Genomic DNA, 20419 nt, shown 5'->3' on the forward strand with positions numbered 1-20419 from the left:
TATATTTATTTAGTATATGATTATAAACTCAAGCTGTCTGCAGGGCCCTTGCAGAATCTCACTGTGTTAAACCGTAGATAAAAATATTTAATAAAAAAAACTATAAAAATGACAATAAAGATAAAAAACTTAATTTTTTCATTTTTTTTTCATTTTATATTTATTTTCATCAATCTTCCCTCTATATATACCGTACATCTTTTATGTCACCATAATCTTATTTTATTTTATATACTATGTCTCCATACATTATGCTTTTCTAAAATAATGCCACATCTAAAGGTATACACTACCTTAGATATACACCATTTATTATATACATGTAGCCATAATCAACTCCATTCCAACAGTATCTTCATTTCCTTACATTTCTTTTATTGCTACATATATATAGTTTATGTTTTTTAATGTATCTATTGTCTATTTTTCACCTCATGTACTTTTTCTTTATTGTTGAAATACAGTTACATATATTATCTGAATATATAGTAGTCTACTCCCCATCCCAATCTTATCACCATTCCATGCCATGTCAAACCCCCTTTGAATTCATTCCAGGTTTTATTTATTTTTTCAACCTGTGAACCTGTATCCAATCAGACCCCATCAGATCCAAAGTATCCTTATAAAAAGCCACCCCATTTCCTTTTCAAACAGACACAGCTATTGAAAAAAGAGCACAGTACGCCCCGAAACGTGTCTAGCCTACTAGCAACACAGCATTGCCCCTTCAAGATCTTTTAAGCTTATCCTCATCCGACATAAAGGCAGGACTTCAGCATCCGGCGCGCTAAACCACGTGGAAGACGCCGCCCGCAGCATCTAAAGGACTTCTCCGACTCTGGACATTACACAGCAATCTCTCCCTCCCCAGGCTCGCTGGCAACATTGGATCACCAACCAGGACAGGCAATAACCACTATCCGGCTGGAACCATAGGCGTGTAAGTGTGAGAGCGCTGTGGGACCGTACATCGGGATCAGTAAGCAGTGCATAGCACGCACCGTTTTCCTTACAGGTTTCCTACATAGGTTACCATTGTATCACCAACGGATATACAATATCAAATAGGTCATACTATCTACAGCACGGTGCATAGCACCTATTACCTTTTTTCCACTACAGGACTCCACAATACCACCAATGGATGCACAGCATCTAATTGTAGCATCCCCCTGCTTTCCCAAGATCAGAAAACAAGATTTTTTGCTTATCTTTCAAGAAATAGAACTATCATACCTGCAAATATCCCCTTAGATAAGCTTTAAACCAGGACTCATGACTATGGGAGTGGGCGTTGCGGCCATTACGCCCCATCTCATAGAAATGAATGGAGGGGGCGTGTCGTGACGTCACGTCTCCGTCTCGGAAGCCCGGCGGTTTCCGAAACTTCAGACACAGCTACGCATAGAATGCGGGCTGCTGCAGGAAGATTGCGGGGGGTCCCAACAGCAGGCCCCCCGCGATCAGACATCTTATCCCCTATCCTTTTGATAGGGGATAAGATGTTTTTGCCCGGAATCCCCCCTTAAGTGGCAGTACAATATTCAATTTTTGTTAATGTTTTTTTATGTTTATTATCATTTTTATGTTTTTTTATTCAATATTTTTATCTACGGTTTAACAGAGTGAGCTTCTGCAAGGGCCCTGCAGACAGCTTGAGTTTATAATCATATACTAAATAAATATGTATATTTTAATGATATAATTTGATTTCTATTTTTCTACTGATTGGATACAACATCAATATTGTACATATACAAGAATTATATCTGATTCATTATACACTTTAAGCTCCCATACACTAAATATACAAGAATCTTACTAGAGAACGGTTACCTTTTCTTTTTACATTTACACAACTTAATTACCAGTTCTCATTCGATCCCTTTTTCCTATTGTAGAGCTACCTTATTTATTTTCTTTCTTTCTTTTTTATTAAGTAAAAGTAGCCTGTTCCCTCAGATATATTCATTTGGTGAGCACAGTTCAGTCAGGGTTGTCCTAGAATGGCATTCAAGATTTTTAATATGAGAGCGTGATAGTCACATTAATAGCATGACATTTGGCAGTATTGTGGTGGCCATGGAAAAGGTTCTAACATCAGATACTATAACACATGGTCTAGCTGATATCAGGGTCAGGTTATCTGTAATACTCTGAATAACTTGTATCTTATGTAAATATTGTACCCATTTTCTGGAAGTAGGTATTTACCGTATATACTCGAGTATTAGCCGATCCGAATATAAGCCGAGGCCACTAATTTCACCCTAAAAATCCAGGAAAACCTATTGATTTGAGTATAAGCCTAGGGGGGTAAACATCATCCCTCCCCCCCCCCCGTCATCATCCCCGGTCATCATCCCGCCCTCCTCTGTCATCATCCCGACTCCCACTGTCATCATCCAGACTCCCCTCATCCCCCCATCATACAGACCCCCTTGCCCCCATATTGTTATCCAGATCCCCCTCATCACCCCCTATCATCATCCAGACCCCCCTCATCCCCCCCATCATAGAGATCCCCTCATACCCCCATATCATTATCCAAATCCTCCTCATACCCCCCTGTCATCATCCAGACCCCCCTCTCTTGTTGTCTACTCACCTCCCCAGTTGCAGCTCTGTCGGTCCTTCCCTAGCAGCCGTCCAATGTCGCTACAGGGACCGTCCGACTTCTAGTGGGGAGGATGAGCCAGTTCGGGCCATCCATCTTGACCGAAAGACCCTCTTCTCCGGACCGTCCCTGGACTGTGACGCTGCATTGACGACGACGCGTAGTGATGCCCCTGATGTCACGGACGTCTGCTGCGCACAGACGTCCCTGCACGGCGGCGTCAATACAGCGTCACTAGTCCAGGGCCGGCCCGGAGTGGAGAAGGGGGCCTCTCGGTCAAGATGGACAGCCCGGACGGGCTCACCCCCCCCACCTCCCACTGGAAGTCGGACGTTTCCCCCCCCCCCCCCATTGCTCGAGTATAAGCCGAGGGGGACGTTTTCGGCACGAAAAATGGTGCTGAAAAACTCGGCTTATACTCGAGTATATATGGTAATGTTCCCACCAATGAGTCAACATTTCTATATGCTTAGAGGCTACACTGAATAACATTTAGGTTGTGTGCACATTTATAGATGTTTTTTTTTTATATTTTGAGAACATAAATACATGCTTTCCCTATAAAGCAGTCATCAATTCATAAGGTGTAGCAGGGGGGGACTTCCATGGGCCTGCCGCTGCTATTGGGGATCCAGGATACTTGTTCCAGATCCCCAGGCAGGTGAGCGCTGCTTTGAGCAGCATGCACAGCTCACGTGCTTATAGCTGAAAGCCTCCTTTCAGTGTGAGCCACATCTGCGGCCTACACAGAGAGGAGACGTGATCATCAGTGCTTGAACTGTGAAGTGAGAAAAACATGCTCGGGGATAGTGGGGAAAAGATCCCTTCATACCTGGCCTACATGCCTGGTTGCCTAACTACCTACTTACATACCCGCCTGCCTACCACATACCTGGTTACCCAACTACCTTCATACCTTGCCTACATATCTTGCTGCCTAACTACCTATCTACATACCAGGCTACCTAACTACCATCATACCTGGCCTACATACCTGATTGCCTAACTACCTGCCTACATACCTGGCTAACTACCTACATACCAAGCTACCTAACTATATTCATACCTGGCCTACATACCTGGCTGCCTAACTACATACTTGGCTACCTAACTACCTTCATACCTGGCCTACATATCTGGCTATCCAACTACATATCTGGCTACCTAACTATATACCTGACTACATATCTACATACCTTGCTGCCTAACTACCTACCTTCATACCTGGCTACCTACCTACATAACTGGCTGCCTAACTTCCTACTTAGATACCTGGCTAACACAGAAACATAGAATGTGTCGGCAGATAAGAACCATTTGGCCCATCTAGTCTGCCCAATAATCTGAATATTATGAATAGTCCCTGGCCCTATCTTATATGAAGGATAGCCTTATGCTTTTCCCATGCATGTTTAAACTCCTTCCTACTTAGATACCTGGCTACCTAACTTACTACCTAGCTAGCTACCGGGGTACCTACATACCTGGCTACCTAACTACCTACCTACATGCCTGGCTACCTACCTGGCTACCAATCCTCTTCTACGGCTTACAGGAGGGTAAGGATCCTCCTCTTCTATGGGCTTACAGGAGAGTATGGATCCGCTCCCCTGGTAATTTTGTTTTTAATTAGCACATAACACCTTAAAGCTGGTACTTTGGAACATAGATTATTGTAAATGCTTGAAATATGTTCTTGCTTTTATACACTGAGATGATGATGATTTTGTGTACCATTTTGTTTTGCACTATTGTTGTGATTTGCACTATGGATGTACTGGATTATGGATATAATTTTATATATTGTGATAAGTATTGTATAGACTGATTAATGATTTCACTAATGATGCACCTTATAAAATGCTGCTGTTGTAACCTTTGCACCATGCTTGATTAAGACTGTGTGATACAGTTGAAACGTTGCATCTGACAATGGGTCAATACAGCACTACTGAGTTTTACCACACTTCTTGCGGGTGTGCTACTGGAATTCTTTTGGCTGTTTTTGTCTATAAAGTCTGTGACTGGGACTGTGCCCCAGAACTTCACTTTATCATTTTTTGTGGTTGTGCTGCCTACCTTCTGGATTGGTAACTTACTAGCTAGCTAGCTACTGTGGTACCTACATAATTGGCTACCTAACTACCTACCAACATGCCTGGCTACCAATCCTCTTCTACAGCGTGGCTAGAATTCAAGGCAGGAAATCTGGTGTTTTTCTAACACTACTAGTCTAGTGCTCCTAACTTGATTACAGCCCTTGATGTTGATTCAGCTCCATCCCTTCCCTGGTTTCCTGGTATTCCCATTTGAGACAGGATATGCCATAAATGTCTGATAGATACAGGGTCTCACCTCTGGGATTCACATCTATCTCAAGAATGAGAGCTTTGTTTGCTCTTATTGGCCTGCTTGCAGTGGCTGAAAATAATGGGGGCTGAGAAGGCACATTAAGGCGGTTTGCCTAATTCTGTGTGGTGCAGTTGTCCATAGCAGCCAAACAGATTGCTTCTTTCATGTTTCAAAGGCCCTGTTTAAAATGAAAGAAGCAATCTGATTGGCTGGTATGGGCAACTGCAACACTCTTTCTCTACATGGATTTTGATAAATCTCCCCCATTTGATAAATCTCCCCCATTGACTAATGTGAATGGCATAAATAGCGTAACACCACGAGAAAACAGCACAGTGGGTGGTGTTTCCCTGTATAATAATAATTACTTAATTGATATAGCGCCAATTTATTCTTGTTCTTGTTCCTCACACTGGTCCCTCTCCCCAATGGGGCTCAAAGTATCAATTCCAAATTGACCTGTCAGTATGTTTTGGAGTGTGGGAAGAAACCGAAGTACCCGGAGGAAACCCACACAACGCTGTCCTGACCTCTATAGAAGTTAGACAAATTCCTGACCAGACTGGGACTTCCAGCTGAACACTGGTTCAGACACGTGGCCACATTACTTTTCTGATCATATTTACAGTATAGTATTTAAAAACAGGAAAACACACATTTAAGAGTTATTTATTTTCTTATTGCATATGGCATGATTTATTTATTCAAACATTTTTTTTCAACACCATTTACCATATATCCTGATCTGACACAAGTAGACGTGTTTACCATGTCTGAGTGTCAGCCCTGGCGTCTGGTGTCATGAATATGTGAGGCTTTCCCTAAGTGTAAACAGGAAGTTCCTAAAGTGAAGTAGTGCAGTGTGCAGCTCGGTAACGGGACGCTCATTGGCTTCTGCTGTTACTATACTGTTGCTGGGTAAATGTTACTGGAACTGCTGGAGGTGATTTTGATCTATTCATTCTAGGACATGTTTACACCCACACTGACATTTAGACAGATGCATCCAGTTATTGTGTAATCCGCATCTGTGTTTACACACCGGCTGCTCATCTGGGCACAACAGAAGGATCACTTTCTGGTGTGGAGAGAGGCTGAATATTTTATGTTTTTATTCTGTAGGACATTATCTTTATATCTATTTGCCGTTCATATTTTAGCAGATTTTAGTTGTGACAAAACTTACTGCAAATGTGTTACTTTTATTAACTAGAACAGATGTATTGTTTCCATGGACATTACGTTTAATTCACTGAAGCCCCTTCATTCTGCATCCAGTTACCCACCAACAATCTCCTGTCACATCTCCGCGAGATACTAGGGAGCAGTGTTATAAAAATTATTATATTCCTCTATAGGTTGTTCCCTCTGGGGTAATTCACATACTATAAAGCCTACACTTCAGGATAATTACATGTGCCTTAAGATAATTTAAGTTAATAACTATTTGTGGTTATTCATTATTGGGTAATGGCTTTTAGCTCATCCTTACCAACGATCCTCAAGTGGTTTGACCACTGTCACGCCATCATTGTATACTGTTTCTCATACTTGCCTACTCTTCCAGACTCTGTAAAAATAGAGATCTTCTGGAGTCATGTAAGGGCTGCCAGCAACTACCACTAGGTGGTGCATACTTCATAAGTATTTATATTGCTACCTATGACTTAAAGGGAGCCTGTCACATTGAACATGAAATCTGATCTGCCAGCAGTAAAATAAAGAGTGAGAGGAGCTGAGCAGATTGATATATAGTTTTGTGGGAAAGGATTTATTAAATTTGAATTGCAATTATTAGAATTTTTGCTCATTCAGAGTCCAGTGGGTGGTCCTAATCAGTGATGGGCAGAACATGCTGCATTCATTTCAATCAGCTGCACACTGTTTTGATCTCATGCAGCACATCACCACAGGCTGTGTGTAAAACACATAAAAAAAGACTTTATGTTTTGTTTACACACAGTTTGACATTTTGCACAAACATGTCAAAAGCTAAAATCGGTCAGGGTCTTAGTGCTGAGACCCCCTACAAACATTAGCTATAGCCAGGTGAAGTTTGCAACACTCTTTGGCTCTGTGTTGAATGCAGGAGACAGGTTCCATAGACTAGAGCCCAACTTCTAGTAAAGCATGATCCTGTGTACTTTTCCAGGTTTAGCTAACAATTTGATGGGTGTCAGCACTATAACATGTCTGTGTGACGTATCAAAAGTTAATTTAATTGGCAATAATGCTGGGTTCACACACTGTAAAAAAATTGCCATAAAATAACTATAACAATGGCAATGACCATATTTTTTTAATCTAATAATGTGTTACATGAAAGTCTATGGAAAACCAACCATTAATGCACATAATAAAAAATACCTTTTTACGGCAGTTTTTTGTTTTAAGTTTTTTTGTTTTTCAGTGTGTGAACCCAGCCTAGCACTTTAAAGATAGCCAATAATGGCGTAGCAACATAAAATTATGGAATTGTTATCTAATCAATGTCTTAAAATAATTCTGTTATGTTCTATTAATTACCATTTTAGCCAGTATACTTAATGTACAGCAATAATGGTGACAATAATGTTACACTGTATGACTAATACACACTCCAGCATGTAAGAAGTGGGTGTTGATTTTTTTTTTTTATAACTTTTTTGACACTTATTTCATTTTAATTTTTAGCTTTTCCATTTAATACCAACAATATATATTTTACACAGGAAATTGTTTGATTTCAGCAGTGAAGCGAACAGATTGTCAGGATCCGGACTGGTATGCGGGAAGGACACTGGTAGTGGATCCGCTGTGCCAGAGAGGCGATGGCGTGGGCCGTACCAGGGGAACAGAATCTAACGGGTTACTGGTTTTAACCAGAGCCCACGGCAAAGCGGGATGGACTTGCTGCTGCAGGTAACCCCCAGGTCGTTCCACCTGGTAGCGACTCCACCCCTCTGGCGGCTGAGATTGGCACGGGACACAAGGACAAGGCAAGGCAAGGTCAGACGTAGCAGAAGGTCAGGGAAGGTGGCAACGGTTCGTAGTCAGGGGCAACAGCAAGGGTCTGGATACACAGGCAAAGGGCTCACAAAAACGCTTTCACTGGCACAAAGGCAAAAAGATCCGGCAAGGACAGGAAGGGGAAGTGGGTTTTTATAGGAATGGGAGTGATTACACTTGATTGGGCCAGGCACCAATTAGTGGTGCACTGGCGCTTTAAATTTCAGAGAGCCGGCGCACAGAAGGAGGGAGTGACAGGACAGGAGAAGGACGGGGCAGGTGAGAGGATTGGGATGCGACCCGCGGGAGGGCGTGTCCCGCCACGCGGATCGCATCCCTGCCGTGGATACTAGAGCAGCGCTCCCGGTCAGCGGGCCTGACCGGGGCGCTGCACACAGAAGAACGCCGCGAGCGCTCCGGGGAGGAACAGGGACCCGGAGCGCTCGGTGTAACACAGATCTTTCGATTTCTGGCTGTAAGAAAGTGACGCCTCGGCTCCTCTGCAGTCATATTGTTGCCTTTAATTAATATACATTTATAGCTGCAGTCAGACTGTATTCACCGTGCAGCTTTGCAGTAGATGTAACTGTGCAGTAGATGTTGAGTCACTGACTAACACTGTCTGACATAATGACACAGTGACACCAACTGTTCTTAAACCCAAGGACAGAGCCATCATTTAAGGATTTTTCATTGATAAAGTGGGATAATTCCCATATATATACATTTTATTTGTATATGTATTGTAGATTCTGATTCCATTAATGACATTTTATGGCCAATCCATAACATACTGTGGAATAAAGTGCTGTGGAGTAATGCCAGAAAATGGCACAGTGTGGGCTTTTGCACTAGTAGCACTTTTTCTTCACTAGCACTCCTAATAGTGAATTTAGTATGGCATACATGGGTCTGAATTTACTAGTGCAATTAAAGAAGTACTCCGATATCAGATAAAAAAATAAAACGACACAATAAAACGGTCCCAGATGCATATAGCATTGTTTAACTGCCTGCTTCAGTTCTAAAACCACAAACATATTTTGTTTTAGGGGTCTTAGCCCTGTAATTTCTGGTTGAGCAGTTGCTCAGTACTACAATTCCCAGAATGTATTGCTTTCCCTAAGCTTGTGGTGTCCCGGTACCGCATCCTATACGGTACCTGTTTATAGGTCCCCATAGCCAGAGTCCCTAGGACGTCGGGGTCCTTTTATATAGTCCACCCCTAGTCACCTCTCACCTCTATAGTCATTGCTCTAGTCTTATGCTCCTTATTTGTGGAAGTTTAACTGTATAAAATGTACATAAATAGTTAATTACCTGTGAGAAGCGTAGAAGGACCTGCGGGTCACGTGATCAGGTGAACTCTATGGTATTTCTGCTTGAGGACCTTTGGAGGTCCTTGTGACGTAATGCACTCATTTCCTTTGTGACGGTGAGTGACAGATGGCTGGACCAATCAGAACGGCCCCGCCCATTCCCATATAAGGGCGCGGCGGCCATTAATCTCTCTCTTGGTTCCTGGCTGTTGGCGAAAAAGGATCTGCGCTGCTGTCATCAGTGAGTCTAGGCCTTAGCTTTGCGGCGACGGCTGTTCTATTCCAAATTATAAGTGTATCAATCCCTAAACACTCTGCAAGACCACCGGACCTTATCTATCACCTAAATACGGACGGATCTTCGCAATATACCCTGAATTCAGAGACTATTATCTAAAGTCAAGGTCCGCAACATCTGTCAGTCATTGAAGTATAGAGAGACTGTTTGATTGAGACTGTTACTACTCTGTGGATGTACCGCAAACCGTTAAGTAAAGTTTATGCAAGTTCAAATTCAACTACCTTGTGGACCTTCAGTCTTTATTCTTATGCACCTATCATTACTGGGAAGGGCGGCGATAGGCCGGAGAGTCATCTCAGCATACTAGCCCTCAGCCTGGCGTCACAAACTATAGGGTTAACATAAACCCCTGATATACCAAAGCAAATCCCTGACTGTACTACCCCTACCCCTGAGGTCTACCACACTTCATTATAGCCCTTCCATCCTGCCCACTCCCCTCCTACAACAGCACTGCATATGAAATTGTCACCAGATATTGGTAAAAACCGAAGTATTTCATACTTTCAAAGAAAACAAAACAAATAAAACCAGAAATTAAGTTCTGTGTAATTATGTGAAAAGACACAGGGGAAGAGTATGGAAAGCCAAGGTGCAAAAAGGCATGGAAAGCCAAGACTCCAGCTGAAATCTATCAGTAAGTAAAGGAGAAGTCTTATACCTGGAAGTACAGAAAAATGTATGCCCTATCTGCAGGATAGGTTTTTTGTACTACTAGGTATGAGACGTCTCCTTTAAAAAGCAATTCAGCCCCTTGTCATTGCAAATTAATTAATCTGCTGGTTCAGTCCCAATTGATGGCTAAAAAAAGGTCTTATTGCCAAGGAGTCACACAAGACACATCTCATGTTGGGTGAAAGCAAAGAGCTGTCTGAAGACCTGTTGGAAAACATAGCAATGACGTTGGTTACAGATGCATTTCTAATCTTCCGAATGTTTTAGTTAGCACTGATGGGGCCATAATACAGAAGTGGAAAGACAATCATTTAACTATAATTTTACCAGAGGAGGGGAAAAAAATAATAAGAAGAGCTGTCCAAGAGCCAACGACCTGGACTTAGCAGGTAAGGAGCTTGAGCTCAGAGATAAGATCCAGCCAAGCCTCCTGAGATATTGTCTCAGGAGAAAGGGAGGAGTGTGGGAGCTGGGGACAATATCACACTGTATATGAGTGAACTACACAACTTCCTGTCAGGGGTGAGTCATGTAAAAGCATGCTGAAGCAAGTACAATTTGTGACAACACTATATTAGTAAATTATAGGTCTTGGAGTGACCTTCTTAAAAAAAAAAAAAGGAATGTATACTCAGAAATGCTTTATCATTGTAATTGTTTACACACATACTTTTAATAACATTTACGCATATTTTAATGTGTCAATTGCCATAATAAAAATATTGAAATATTGTGGTTACCACACTGGCCAGTAGAGCAGTCATAGTGAACTGATACTTCCTGTTCTTTGCTCACTTGTCAGCTTTGTTGTACATACAGACACAGGATAACCTGAATCACCTCATTATTATTAGAGGGTGGATAAGGTAATGACAGCTCTAAAGTATTGCTGGAGGCCTTGTTAAGGCAAAATGGTCACACTATATATTATACCTACTGCATTTCCTCACTCCCTGAAGTCTGTCACTTTCTAAAAAGGCTATGTTCATACGGCAGAATGTCCGTGCAGAATTTCGCAAGAATGTTCCGCACAGACATTCCGCTGCAGCAGAGTCCCATTGATTTCAGGATTATGCCGCACTGTACCCACAGCGGAATTTCCGCAGCAGATGTTTATGCCATGAAAATCCCGATTCTGGCGTCCGCAGAAAGAATAGACATGTGGATTATGCTCTGAATTGTATGGCCATCTATGGGTCGCCGCATTTCCGAGTGGTCTTAGCGCCCTCCGTTTTAATCAAATGTGCAGAATGTCTGCCCGTGTTTTCAAGGCGGACATTACCACACATTTTGGGCCTTGTAAACCTGGCAGTAGAGTTCTCTTTGAATAGACTCCTCCAGTGTATATCTCCAATATTATGGCTCCCAGTGAAGGTTTCACAAATAAAACATAAATAGCTCCACATAAAAAGTCCAAATGTTTATATACTTAATTAAAGGGATTGTGAAGCATTAGATTTTTACTTCTAAAAGTTGCAAGGGGGCTAAATGCAGAGACCCCTCATGATCTCCAGAACGGAGTCCAGGCTCCTAGCTGCATTAAGCAGCAGATGATACAGGTTCCATGCACTGTCTATGGGAGAACCAGAGATACCTGAGTACAGCACTTGTGTATATTCAATGCTCCCATACACAATGCACTCAATGCAGCTGGGAAATTGGGGGGCCAGTTTTGGAGATCGTGGGGGGGTCCCAGCGGTTGGACCCTGTAAATGGAGGATATATTTTTTTCTAGCTGGATAACCCCTTTAAATTTAACCACATTCAATCAATATGCTAACGTATTAGGGAACACCTTTTGTATTGTTTGCTGAAATAAAAATAGCATAGTGTGATAGTGTGTTGTGTGGAGGACTAATAAATCAATATCTTATCTTCTTTCCTGTAATCGGTGTCTGGATATCATCAGTGGTTATAAATAGCAGTACTATACAGTGCAACATGGTCCTTGTGCCACATACAGTACATTGTCTTGGATACTTTGTGCCAGGAGTTGTCCTGTGGATTGTCATGTTTTTATATTGTGCAGTCACATTGCAAGATACGCAAGGATTATAATGTTATATTTTGTGTCCAGATTACTTATTTATTAGGAAATGAAAATCTATAGAGTTTTTCCCTATAGTCATGTGAATACTCCATCATGCTATGTTCATGTGGCGGAATTTCCCAGCGGAATGCACCAGAAAAATTGTGCTTGATAAATTAGGCTTCAGTAAAGTCCCATTGACCTCAATGGGATTATGCTGCACTGTGAACATGGCAGAATTTTCACGGCAAAAACATTTGCTGTGGAAATACTTTCAGTGTCCACATAACCAATTAACAAGTTCATTGTTTCTGCGGATTCCGCTCGTAAAAACATGGGCAGACAACATGAGCGGAAAACATGGGCAGACATTCCGCACATTTTACCCCGGGTGAACATAGCCTCAGAGGGAGAGTAAACAACCATTAAAGGAGTACTCTGGGAAAAAATAACTTATCCTCTATACCAAGTAGCTGATCGCGGGGGGTCCGACCGCTGGGGCACCCCATGATCACCCGGACAGGACCCTGGTGGTCTCAGTGAGGAGTGCATGACGTCTACCGGTAGACGGCACACACTCCATTCATTTTTATGGAAGCGCCAATGATGCCCGGGAGCTGTACTTAGGTCTTTTCAGCACTCCCATAAGAATGAATGGAGGGCAAGCCAGATGCAGCACAGGCTCCTCACTAAGCACCGGGTCCCGTCCTGCCGATCGTGGGAGGTACCAGTGGTCAGAAACCCCGTGACCAGCTATTTATTCCCTATCCTGTGGATAGGGGATAACATATTTCTTGCTGGAGATCTCCTTTAAAGTGGTACTCCGGTGAAAAACTTTTTTTTTTTTTTTTTTTAAATCAACTGGTACCAGAACGTTAAACAGATTTGTACATTACTTCTATTTGAAAAATCTTAATCCTTCCAGTACTTATCAGCTGCTGTATGCTCCAGAGGAATTTCTTTTCTTTTAAAATGTATTTTCTGTCTGACCATAGTGCTCTCTGCTGACACCTCTGTCTGTCTCAGGAACTGTCAAGAGCAGGAGCAAATTACCATAGCAAACCTATCCTGCTCTTGACAGTATCTGAGACATACAGAGGTGTCAGCAGAGAGCACTGTGGTCAGACAGAAAAGACATTTGAAAAGAAAACAACTTCTTCTGGAGCATACAGCAGCTGATAAGTACTGGAAGGATTAAGATTTTTAAATAGAAGTAATTTACAAATCTTTTTATTGTTCTGGCACCAGTTGATTTAAAAAAAAAAATTTCACTGGAGCACCCCTTTAACTAAAGCACTATTTCCCAAACATTGTGTCTCAAACTGTTGCAAAACTACAACTCCCAGAATGCCCGGACAGCCGTTGGCTGTCCGGGCATGCTGAGAGTTGTAGTTTTGCTACAGCTGGAGACACACTGTTTGGAATACACTGAACTAAAGACTTCTCTATCTATAGTAGTTCACTTCTTACGGGCTTCTTCCTGCTATGACGCACTTCTACTGAGTTTATTGCCCGTGGTTTCCTCTCCACAAATTGCCCCAATTACAGCCACAATGCCCCTGCCCCATATGATTTCAGTTCTTCTATATTTAGAAGCACTACAGCCTATATGGCTTTATTTTCCTGCTAAGCTGTTGTTTTTTTACCCCACCCATACTGTGTTGTATTAACGTGTTGGTTTAGCAGTGAAAGGTTTCTTTCATGCCCGTTCTATGCGACTTTGTGTGGTCGGTTTGCTCGGTACCTGCCATTGCTATGAGTAATGTTGACAGATTGCAGTGATGTCACCTTCCTAATATAGATTCGGTTAGTGAGCGCTTCTGAGGATGGACCATTTGGGCTATTTTTAGCACAGTATTGAAATATAAATGTTGGATTGACGATTTGCTACATTTTATCTAAACGATGGAATGGACGGAAGATTCTCCCCGTCTGCTGCCGAGTTACTTATATTTATTTTATATTTTACCTTGTGGAGGAAAATACTCTGGTATTTTTACATTCAGTAAAAATAACTATTACTGGCAGCAGCAGCTCATTATATTGTCTGATCTTATCCATCTGATGCTAGACATTTTCTTTAATAACCTCCTGGAAAGTGATATCCTGATGCTTTTTAAGTGCAATTAAAAAATAAGGTTATGTTCACAAGCCAGTGCGGAATTCTGCATTAGAATTCCACACGGAGATTCCACAGCAGCAGAGTCCCATTGATTTCACTGGGCACATAGCAGAATTTCCTCGCCAGAAACATGTGGCATGGAAATTCAGATTCCAGTGTCCGCAGAAAGAATAGACAAGTCCATTCTTTCTGCGGACTTCACCCGGAATGTATTGCCGTCTATGAGATGCCACATTCTCGCAGTCTGCAGAATGTCTGCATTCCATGTCCACATTTTCCATGTGGACATTCTGACGTGAACAAAGACAACTCTTGCAGCCTTGCCACCATGACCATTGCTCCTATGAGAGCCCTGCATTGGGATTGGGATTACGTGGAACTCATTAAAAAGTTTTCGGGTGGTAATGAGGTTTTTGTGGGCAGGATCGGGCAGTCACAGAACATACAGTGGGTCCCACCAAATCCTGAACAGTCCTGCAAACCTCTGAAATGGCACATGAGGGTGAGGAAATGACACAAGGGGATGAGGAAATGGCACAAAGGGATAGTGAAATGGCACAAGAGGGTAATGAAATGGCACGAGGGGTACTATTTCTAAAAGCTGTCACCAAATATTTGCAGGAGCAGGCAGGATTGTACAGCTCCTGCAGCCTTTCCACCATGACCATAGCTCCTATTAGAGCCCTGCTTTGGGATTGGGATCCCGCAAGACCAAACAAAAAGCTTGCGCGCAGTAATGAGGTTGTTAAAGGTGGGAGTGGGCAGTCACAGGACATACAGCGGGTCCAGCAAAAACCTGCACAGTTCCGCAAACCTCTGAAATTGCACAAAGGGGTGAAAAAACCTTAGGATCCCACAATGTAACGAAACACTCTCTAAACCGAATACTGTCATACCTAAAATGTATTTTTTATTGTGACAGCCTAGGCAGAATACAATTTTTTTTTCTATTCCAGTGCACCCCTTTAATTATTGAGTTTAGGTTTTATTTAATCCCTTTGGCACAGGTGTACACAATCCAACACCTTCCAATGCTGTCTGCCTTTACAATTGGCCATTCTATTACAATATTATATTGGAAGGCCTCTGAAAAATGAAAGAAGCGATCTGATTGGTTGCTATGGGCAACTCAGCAACTTTTCCTCTGGACAGCTTTTCTTCTGGACAGGTTTTGATAAATCTCCCCCAAAGGGGGAGATTTATCAAAACCTGTCCAGAAGAAAAGTTGTCGAGTTGCCCACAGCAACCAATCAGATCGCTTCTTTCATTTTTCAGAGGCCTTTTCAAAAATGAAAGAAGCAATCTGATTGGTTGCTATGGGCAACTCAGCAACTTTTCTTCCGGACAGGTTTTGATAAATCTCCTCAAAAAGCCCACCACATTCCAATATAATATTATAATAGAATGTCACACCTGAAACCCTGAAACAAGTGAGTTTAGGAAATGTCTTTCCTCCTAGACCTTTCAGGACCAGTTGTGAGTGGTATTATTGAGAAATGAAAGTGTTCAGAAACCACAGCAACTTAACCACAAAGTACAGACTACGTAAAGTTACAGAGTGGGGTAGCTGGGTGCTGAGCCACCAATGTTCTATTGACTCAATAGCTGCAGAGCTCCAAACCTCATCTGTCATAAAAATCTGTACAAATACTGAGCTTTGAGATTCATGATATTGGTTTCCAGGGTAAATTGGCAAAAAGTCTCACAGATATCTAGTAGAAAGTCTTCCCAGGTGTGTGATGGTTATTATAACTGCAAATGGGTCTAACTACATATTTATATCTATGGCTTTAGAATGGGATGTCCTAATAGCTCCTGTAGGTGTAACATGTTAGGCTATGTTCACATTTCGGAATGTCTGCATGGAGAATCTCTGTGCGGACATTCCACAAACTGGACCGCACAGGAATGCGCCGTCTCATAGACGACTATTCATTCCATGTGGAGTCCGCAGAAAGAATAAGCACGTTCATTCTTTCTGCAGGCATGGAAATCGGAATTTCTGTTCCGGAAACATCTGGCATGGAAATTCTGCCATGTGCACAGTGCAGCAGAATCTCATTGAATTCAATTCCAATGCGGGATCCGGCACGGAAATTCCAGCTTGTGAACATGGCCTTAGTGTCCCGTTTTAAGAAAAAAATAGCACTTATTACCAAACTGAGATGAATAATCAAGTGATTTAAAGGGGTACTCTGCCTCTAGACAACTTATCCCCTATCCAAAGGACAGGGGACAAGATGTCTGATCGCGGGGGTCAGGACGCTGGAACCCCCATGATCACCACGCACGCACCTGAACATTATATTCAGAACGCTGGGTTCGGGCAGCTGTGGTCGTGACATCCCGCCATGCCACGCCCCCTCGGGACGACACGCCACACCCCCTCCATTAATAATGTTCAGAACGCTGTGTGCGTGCATTGTGTTCGCAGATGTTTCCAATGTCCGGACCCATGTGGTCAGACATCTTATCCCCCTATCCATAAGATTAGATGTCTAGGGATAGAGTACCCCTTTAAGTGTGTATGTGTATTTTTAAATTATACATTTTGTTATAAATGGAGTTTTTTGTTTGTTTTATAAATCTAGATTATTCATTAATTTCAGCCAGATCAACACTTGAATACATTTCTCAGTTGCCAGCTGTGCGGGGTCATTGTTGTTCTTGTTTCTCTTCCATAAACTATAAAATGATCATTAGCAGGAATACAGAGGTCACCTTGTAAGCAGGAGAAGAACATAATAAGAGCGGGTGGACTAGACAGGCTGGAAGGACGTAGCAATATCACACAGTGTGCGATAAGGGGCACAGAGTAAAGAGTCTAGCTGTGAAGCATGACGTGACAAACATCTAACAACTCAAATCAATTTGGACATGTAAATCACATTTCTAGGTGTCAGCTTCTGCATATCCCAATTTTCACAATAAATGGATCTGATTTCTTCATAATGAATGTTCTGCCGGGAAGTTAATTAAGTTTGGGTTTTAATCTCAGTTTATTTCTAGATTTTAGATCTTCATCCAAGGAAACTCTGTCCATGACTTTTATTTATATGCATCTGCGTTTACTTTACGCCTGTGGCATACAGAACAGCACAACTAATATCTTGTGTATGCTGCCTAGCAGAAAGTTGTGATTGACATATGTTGTCTAGTGCTTTGCTTATTAATAACCCCTTAATACCCAGGCATGTGCCTAAATGATGCACTCATTTTTGTTTTCATTTTTACCTCTGCATTTCAGCAGCAAAAACTTTTACTCTTCTAAATTTTTTGATTGACGTAACTGCATGATGCCTTGTTTTACAGGATTTGAATTTGGTGCTGTTTGAGAGCATATATAAATTACGGTGTGTTTTTAAGATGTCTATCTATAGCTTTTATTTATGTCATTAGTAGTGTTGGGCGCGAATATTCGCAATTCAAATTTTTACCGCGAATATTGCAAATTTGCTAAATCGCGAATATTGCGAATATATTCGCTATATATTCGAAATTGTGAATATTCATTTTTCTGCATATGCGCATATTTGCATATGTCAATATTCGCATATGCACATATTTGCACCTTCTTTTCACTTGTGGGCCAATTAGAAAGATGCAAATACACTTGTCAGAGGTTATCAACAACATCCCTAGCAACCAATAGTAAAGTTTTCCACCCCTCATTGTTTTGTTCCTCGATTACACGAATATGCAAATTTTCACATATACGAATATGCCAAATTCGCGGAATATAGGACGAATATTTGGCTATATATTTGCGAAATATTGCAAATTCGAATATGGCCAATGCGGTCATGACTTGTCATTAGTCATGGTGCAGAGATCTCTCCATATCAGCGCTGTTCTCTCCCTGGTAGCTGTGACATCACATCACACTCAGAGCTCTCATCTCTGCTCCCCTGTCCCCTCCTGTCTGCTCAGGGAGAGACCAGTCATGTGAAGGGGGCACTCATATTACTGCTTATTAGATTTTAAGGTAGAATGAAGCCTTTCTCAATTACAGTAGTTTCAGTCAGAACAGGCTTTTTACTGCCTTAAAATCTAATGAGCAGTAATACTATCTCTGTCTTTTCACATGCCCGGTCCTCAGCAAACTGGAGGGGTGAAGGGAAAAGGAAGAGAGCTATATTTTCAGAGAATGGGACAGAATGTCACTGTTGCAAGCCAGACAGCACAGCTGATAAGGAGAGATGTGTGCAGTATGGCTAATAAAATTATATTAGTAAGTAATTTATTATATTTTTGACATCATACACATGTTGTTTCTTTTGCTGCACCACACTTTTAATTCATCTAGGTTGTTTGTGTTTATTCAGTACAGTTGCAGAAACTTACATGTCTCCATGGACCAATCCATAAATCTCGGTTATGTTCTTGTGGTAAATACTTTTGAGAATGACCAGGTGCAGGACAACGACAGCTGCAGGAAGTCCCCATCCTACCACAAAGAAGATCAAATGCCGTCGATCTGCATGCTCATCGTTCATCACCAGAACATACCAGAAATTTACTGCCTAAAAAATAATACAGATCACAGTTTAACTTTTTAAGCCATAGTAAATCATAATGTGAATAAGCAAATGTAATATGACAATGACATTTCGAGGAATTTTCCAGGAATAAACATTGACATTGTCTACTTAGGCCATAATCTTTATGTACTTAATTGTCAGGTAAAATGAGGAATCACGCTAGGATAATGATGGGATATAAGGACAGGATAGGAGGTCAGAATATCAAAACGGGATGTGAGGTTAGTTATAAGAGGTTGAGATATGACTAAGGCATATAATGTTGGATATAAGAGGTTGTCATATAAAGACACGATATATGGATATATGAGGTTGGGTATAAGAGGTTACTATATGAGGATGGGATATGAGATTCGGATATGAGGAGGGGATGTGAGGATATACTTAATAATCAGGTTAAATGAGGAATTAGACAAGGATGAGGATGTGATATGAGGACGGGATAGGAGGTTGGGGTAGAAGACTGGGATATGAGGACAGAATTTAAGGACAGGATATGAGGTTGGTTATAAGAGGTTGGGGTATGAGGATGGGTTATGAGGTTGGATTAAATAGGTCGGGATATAAGGACAGGATAAGAGGACGGGATATGAGGTTGGTTATAAGAGGTTGGGGTATGAGGATGGGAAATGAGGTTGGATTAAGTAGGTCGGGATATAAGGACAGGATAAGAGGACGGGATATGAGGTTGGGTATAAGAGGTTGAGGTATGAGGAAGGGCTATGATGTTGGATAAAAGATGTCGGGATATAAGGACTGGATATGAGGATGGCATATGAGGACAGGATATGAGGTTGGGTATAAAAGGTTGAGATATGAGGACGGGATATGAGATCGGGATATAAATTTGGGATGTGAGGACAGGATATGAGGATGAGAGGATTATTGCTTTCCACTCCCACAAGGTTTAGGTAGGAAGATCTGGCATTGCTGGGCATTCAGATAGGTGGCATGTTATGGGACACATGGCTGTACGGATGGTTAAGTGTATCAAAGCTCTCTGCTGTAATGAGCTGCGCACCTGAGTTCATCACATGACCCTGACAGATTTTAACCATTGGAAGTAAACAATATAGGTTCCCATTCAATGACAGCAAACAAAGATCTTGGAAATTATGAGGAATTGATACAAAATGTAAATTGCAATTCATTTAACTTGTGTTGTCACAGAGCAAATAAGCCTGCTAGCAGAAACTGCAATACTGCTTTAAAATACAGACATCTCTGAACAATAGCTCAGTCATTTGTAAGCAGCTGGCATCTTATTTTACAACAAAATGCATTTTTATGTTTTAAATAAGAAATCTATAAATAAATCAAGGATTTGCTTTGAATTCATTAGCACTGGAAAAATCTGTTGAGCTCTGTTCATATTTGCCATATGTTGTGTACACGCTCGGGATATGAGGAATCTTTCATAGTTTCAACAATCAAACATTCAATTTATATTTCATTCCCCAGCCATAAACTTT

At 41.6% G+C, this 20419-nt stretch overlaps 1 protein-coding gene and 1 long non-coding RNA gene across 4 annotated transcripts in view; one reads left to right on the plus strand and one right to left on the minus strand.

Moving 5' to 3' along the window:
* Positions 1-18868, plus strand: part of LOC130290571 (uncharacterized) — a 73105-nt gene extending 54237 nt beyond the window's left edge. The window contains exon 4 of the long non-coding RNA XR_008847629.1: positions 18732-18868. This is a non-coding gene — a long non-coding RNA (uncharacterized LOC130290571). The remainder of the gene's footprint in view (positions 1-18731) is intronic.
* ADGRV1 (adhesion G protein-coupled receptor V1) overlaps positions 1-20419 on the minus strand; it is a 588171-nt gene that overhangs the window by 52919 nt on the left and 514833 nt on the right. For all 3 annotated transcript variants that reach the window (XM_056538342.1, XM_056538334.1, XM_056538351.1), the window contains one exon: positions 18751-18929. In XM_056538342.1, coding sequence (XP_056394317.1) covers positions 18751-18929 — 179 coding nt within the window. The remainder of the gene's footprint in view (positions 1-18750; positions 18930-20419) is intronic.

The sequence above is a fragment of the Hyla sarda genome, chromosome 1 (genome assembly GCF_029499605.1).
Source record: "Hyla sarda isolate aHylSar1 chromosome 1, aHylSar1.hap1, whole genome shotgun sequence".
NCBI classification, from domain to species: Eukaryota; Metazoa; Chordata; class Amphibia; order Anura; family Hylidae; genus Hyla; species Hyla sarda.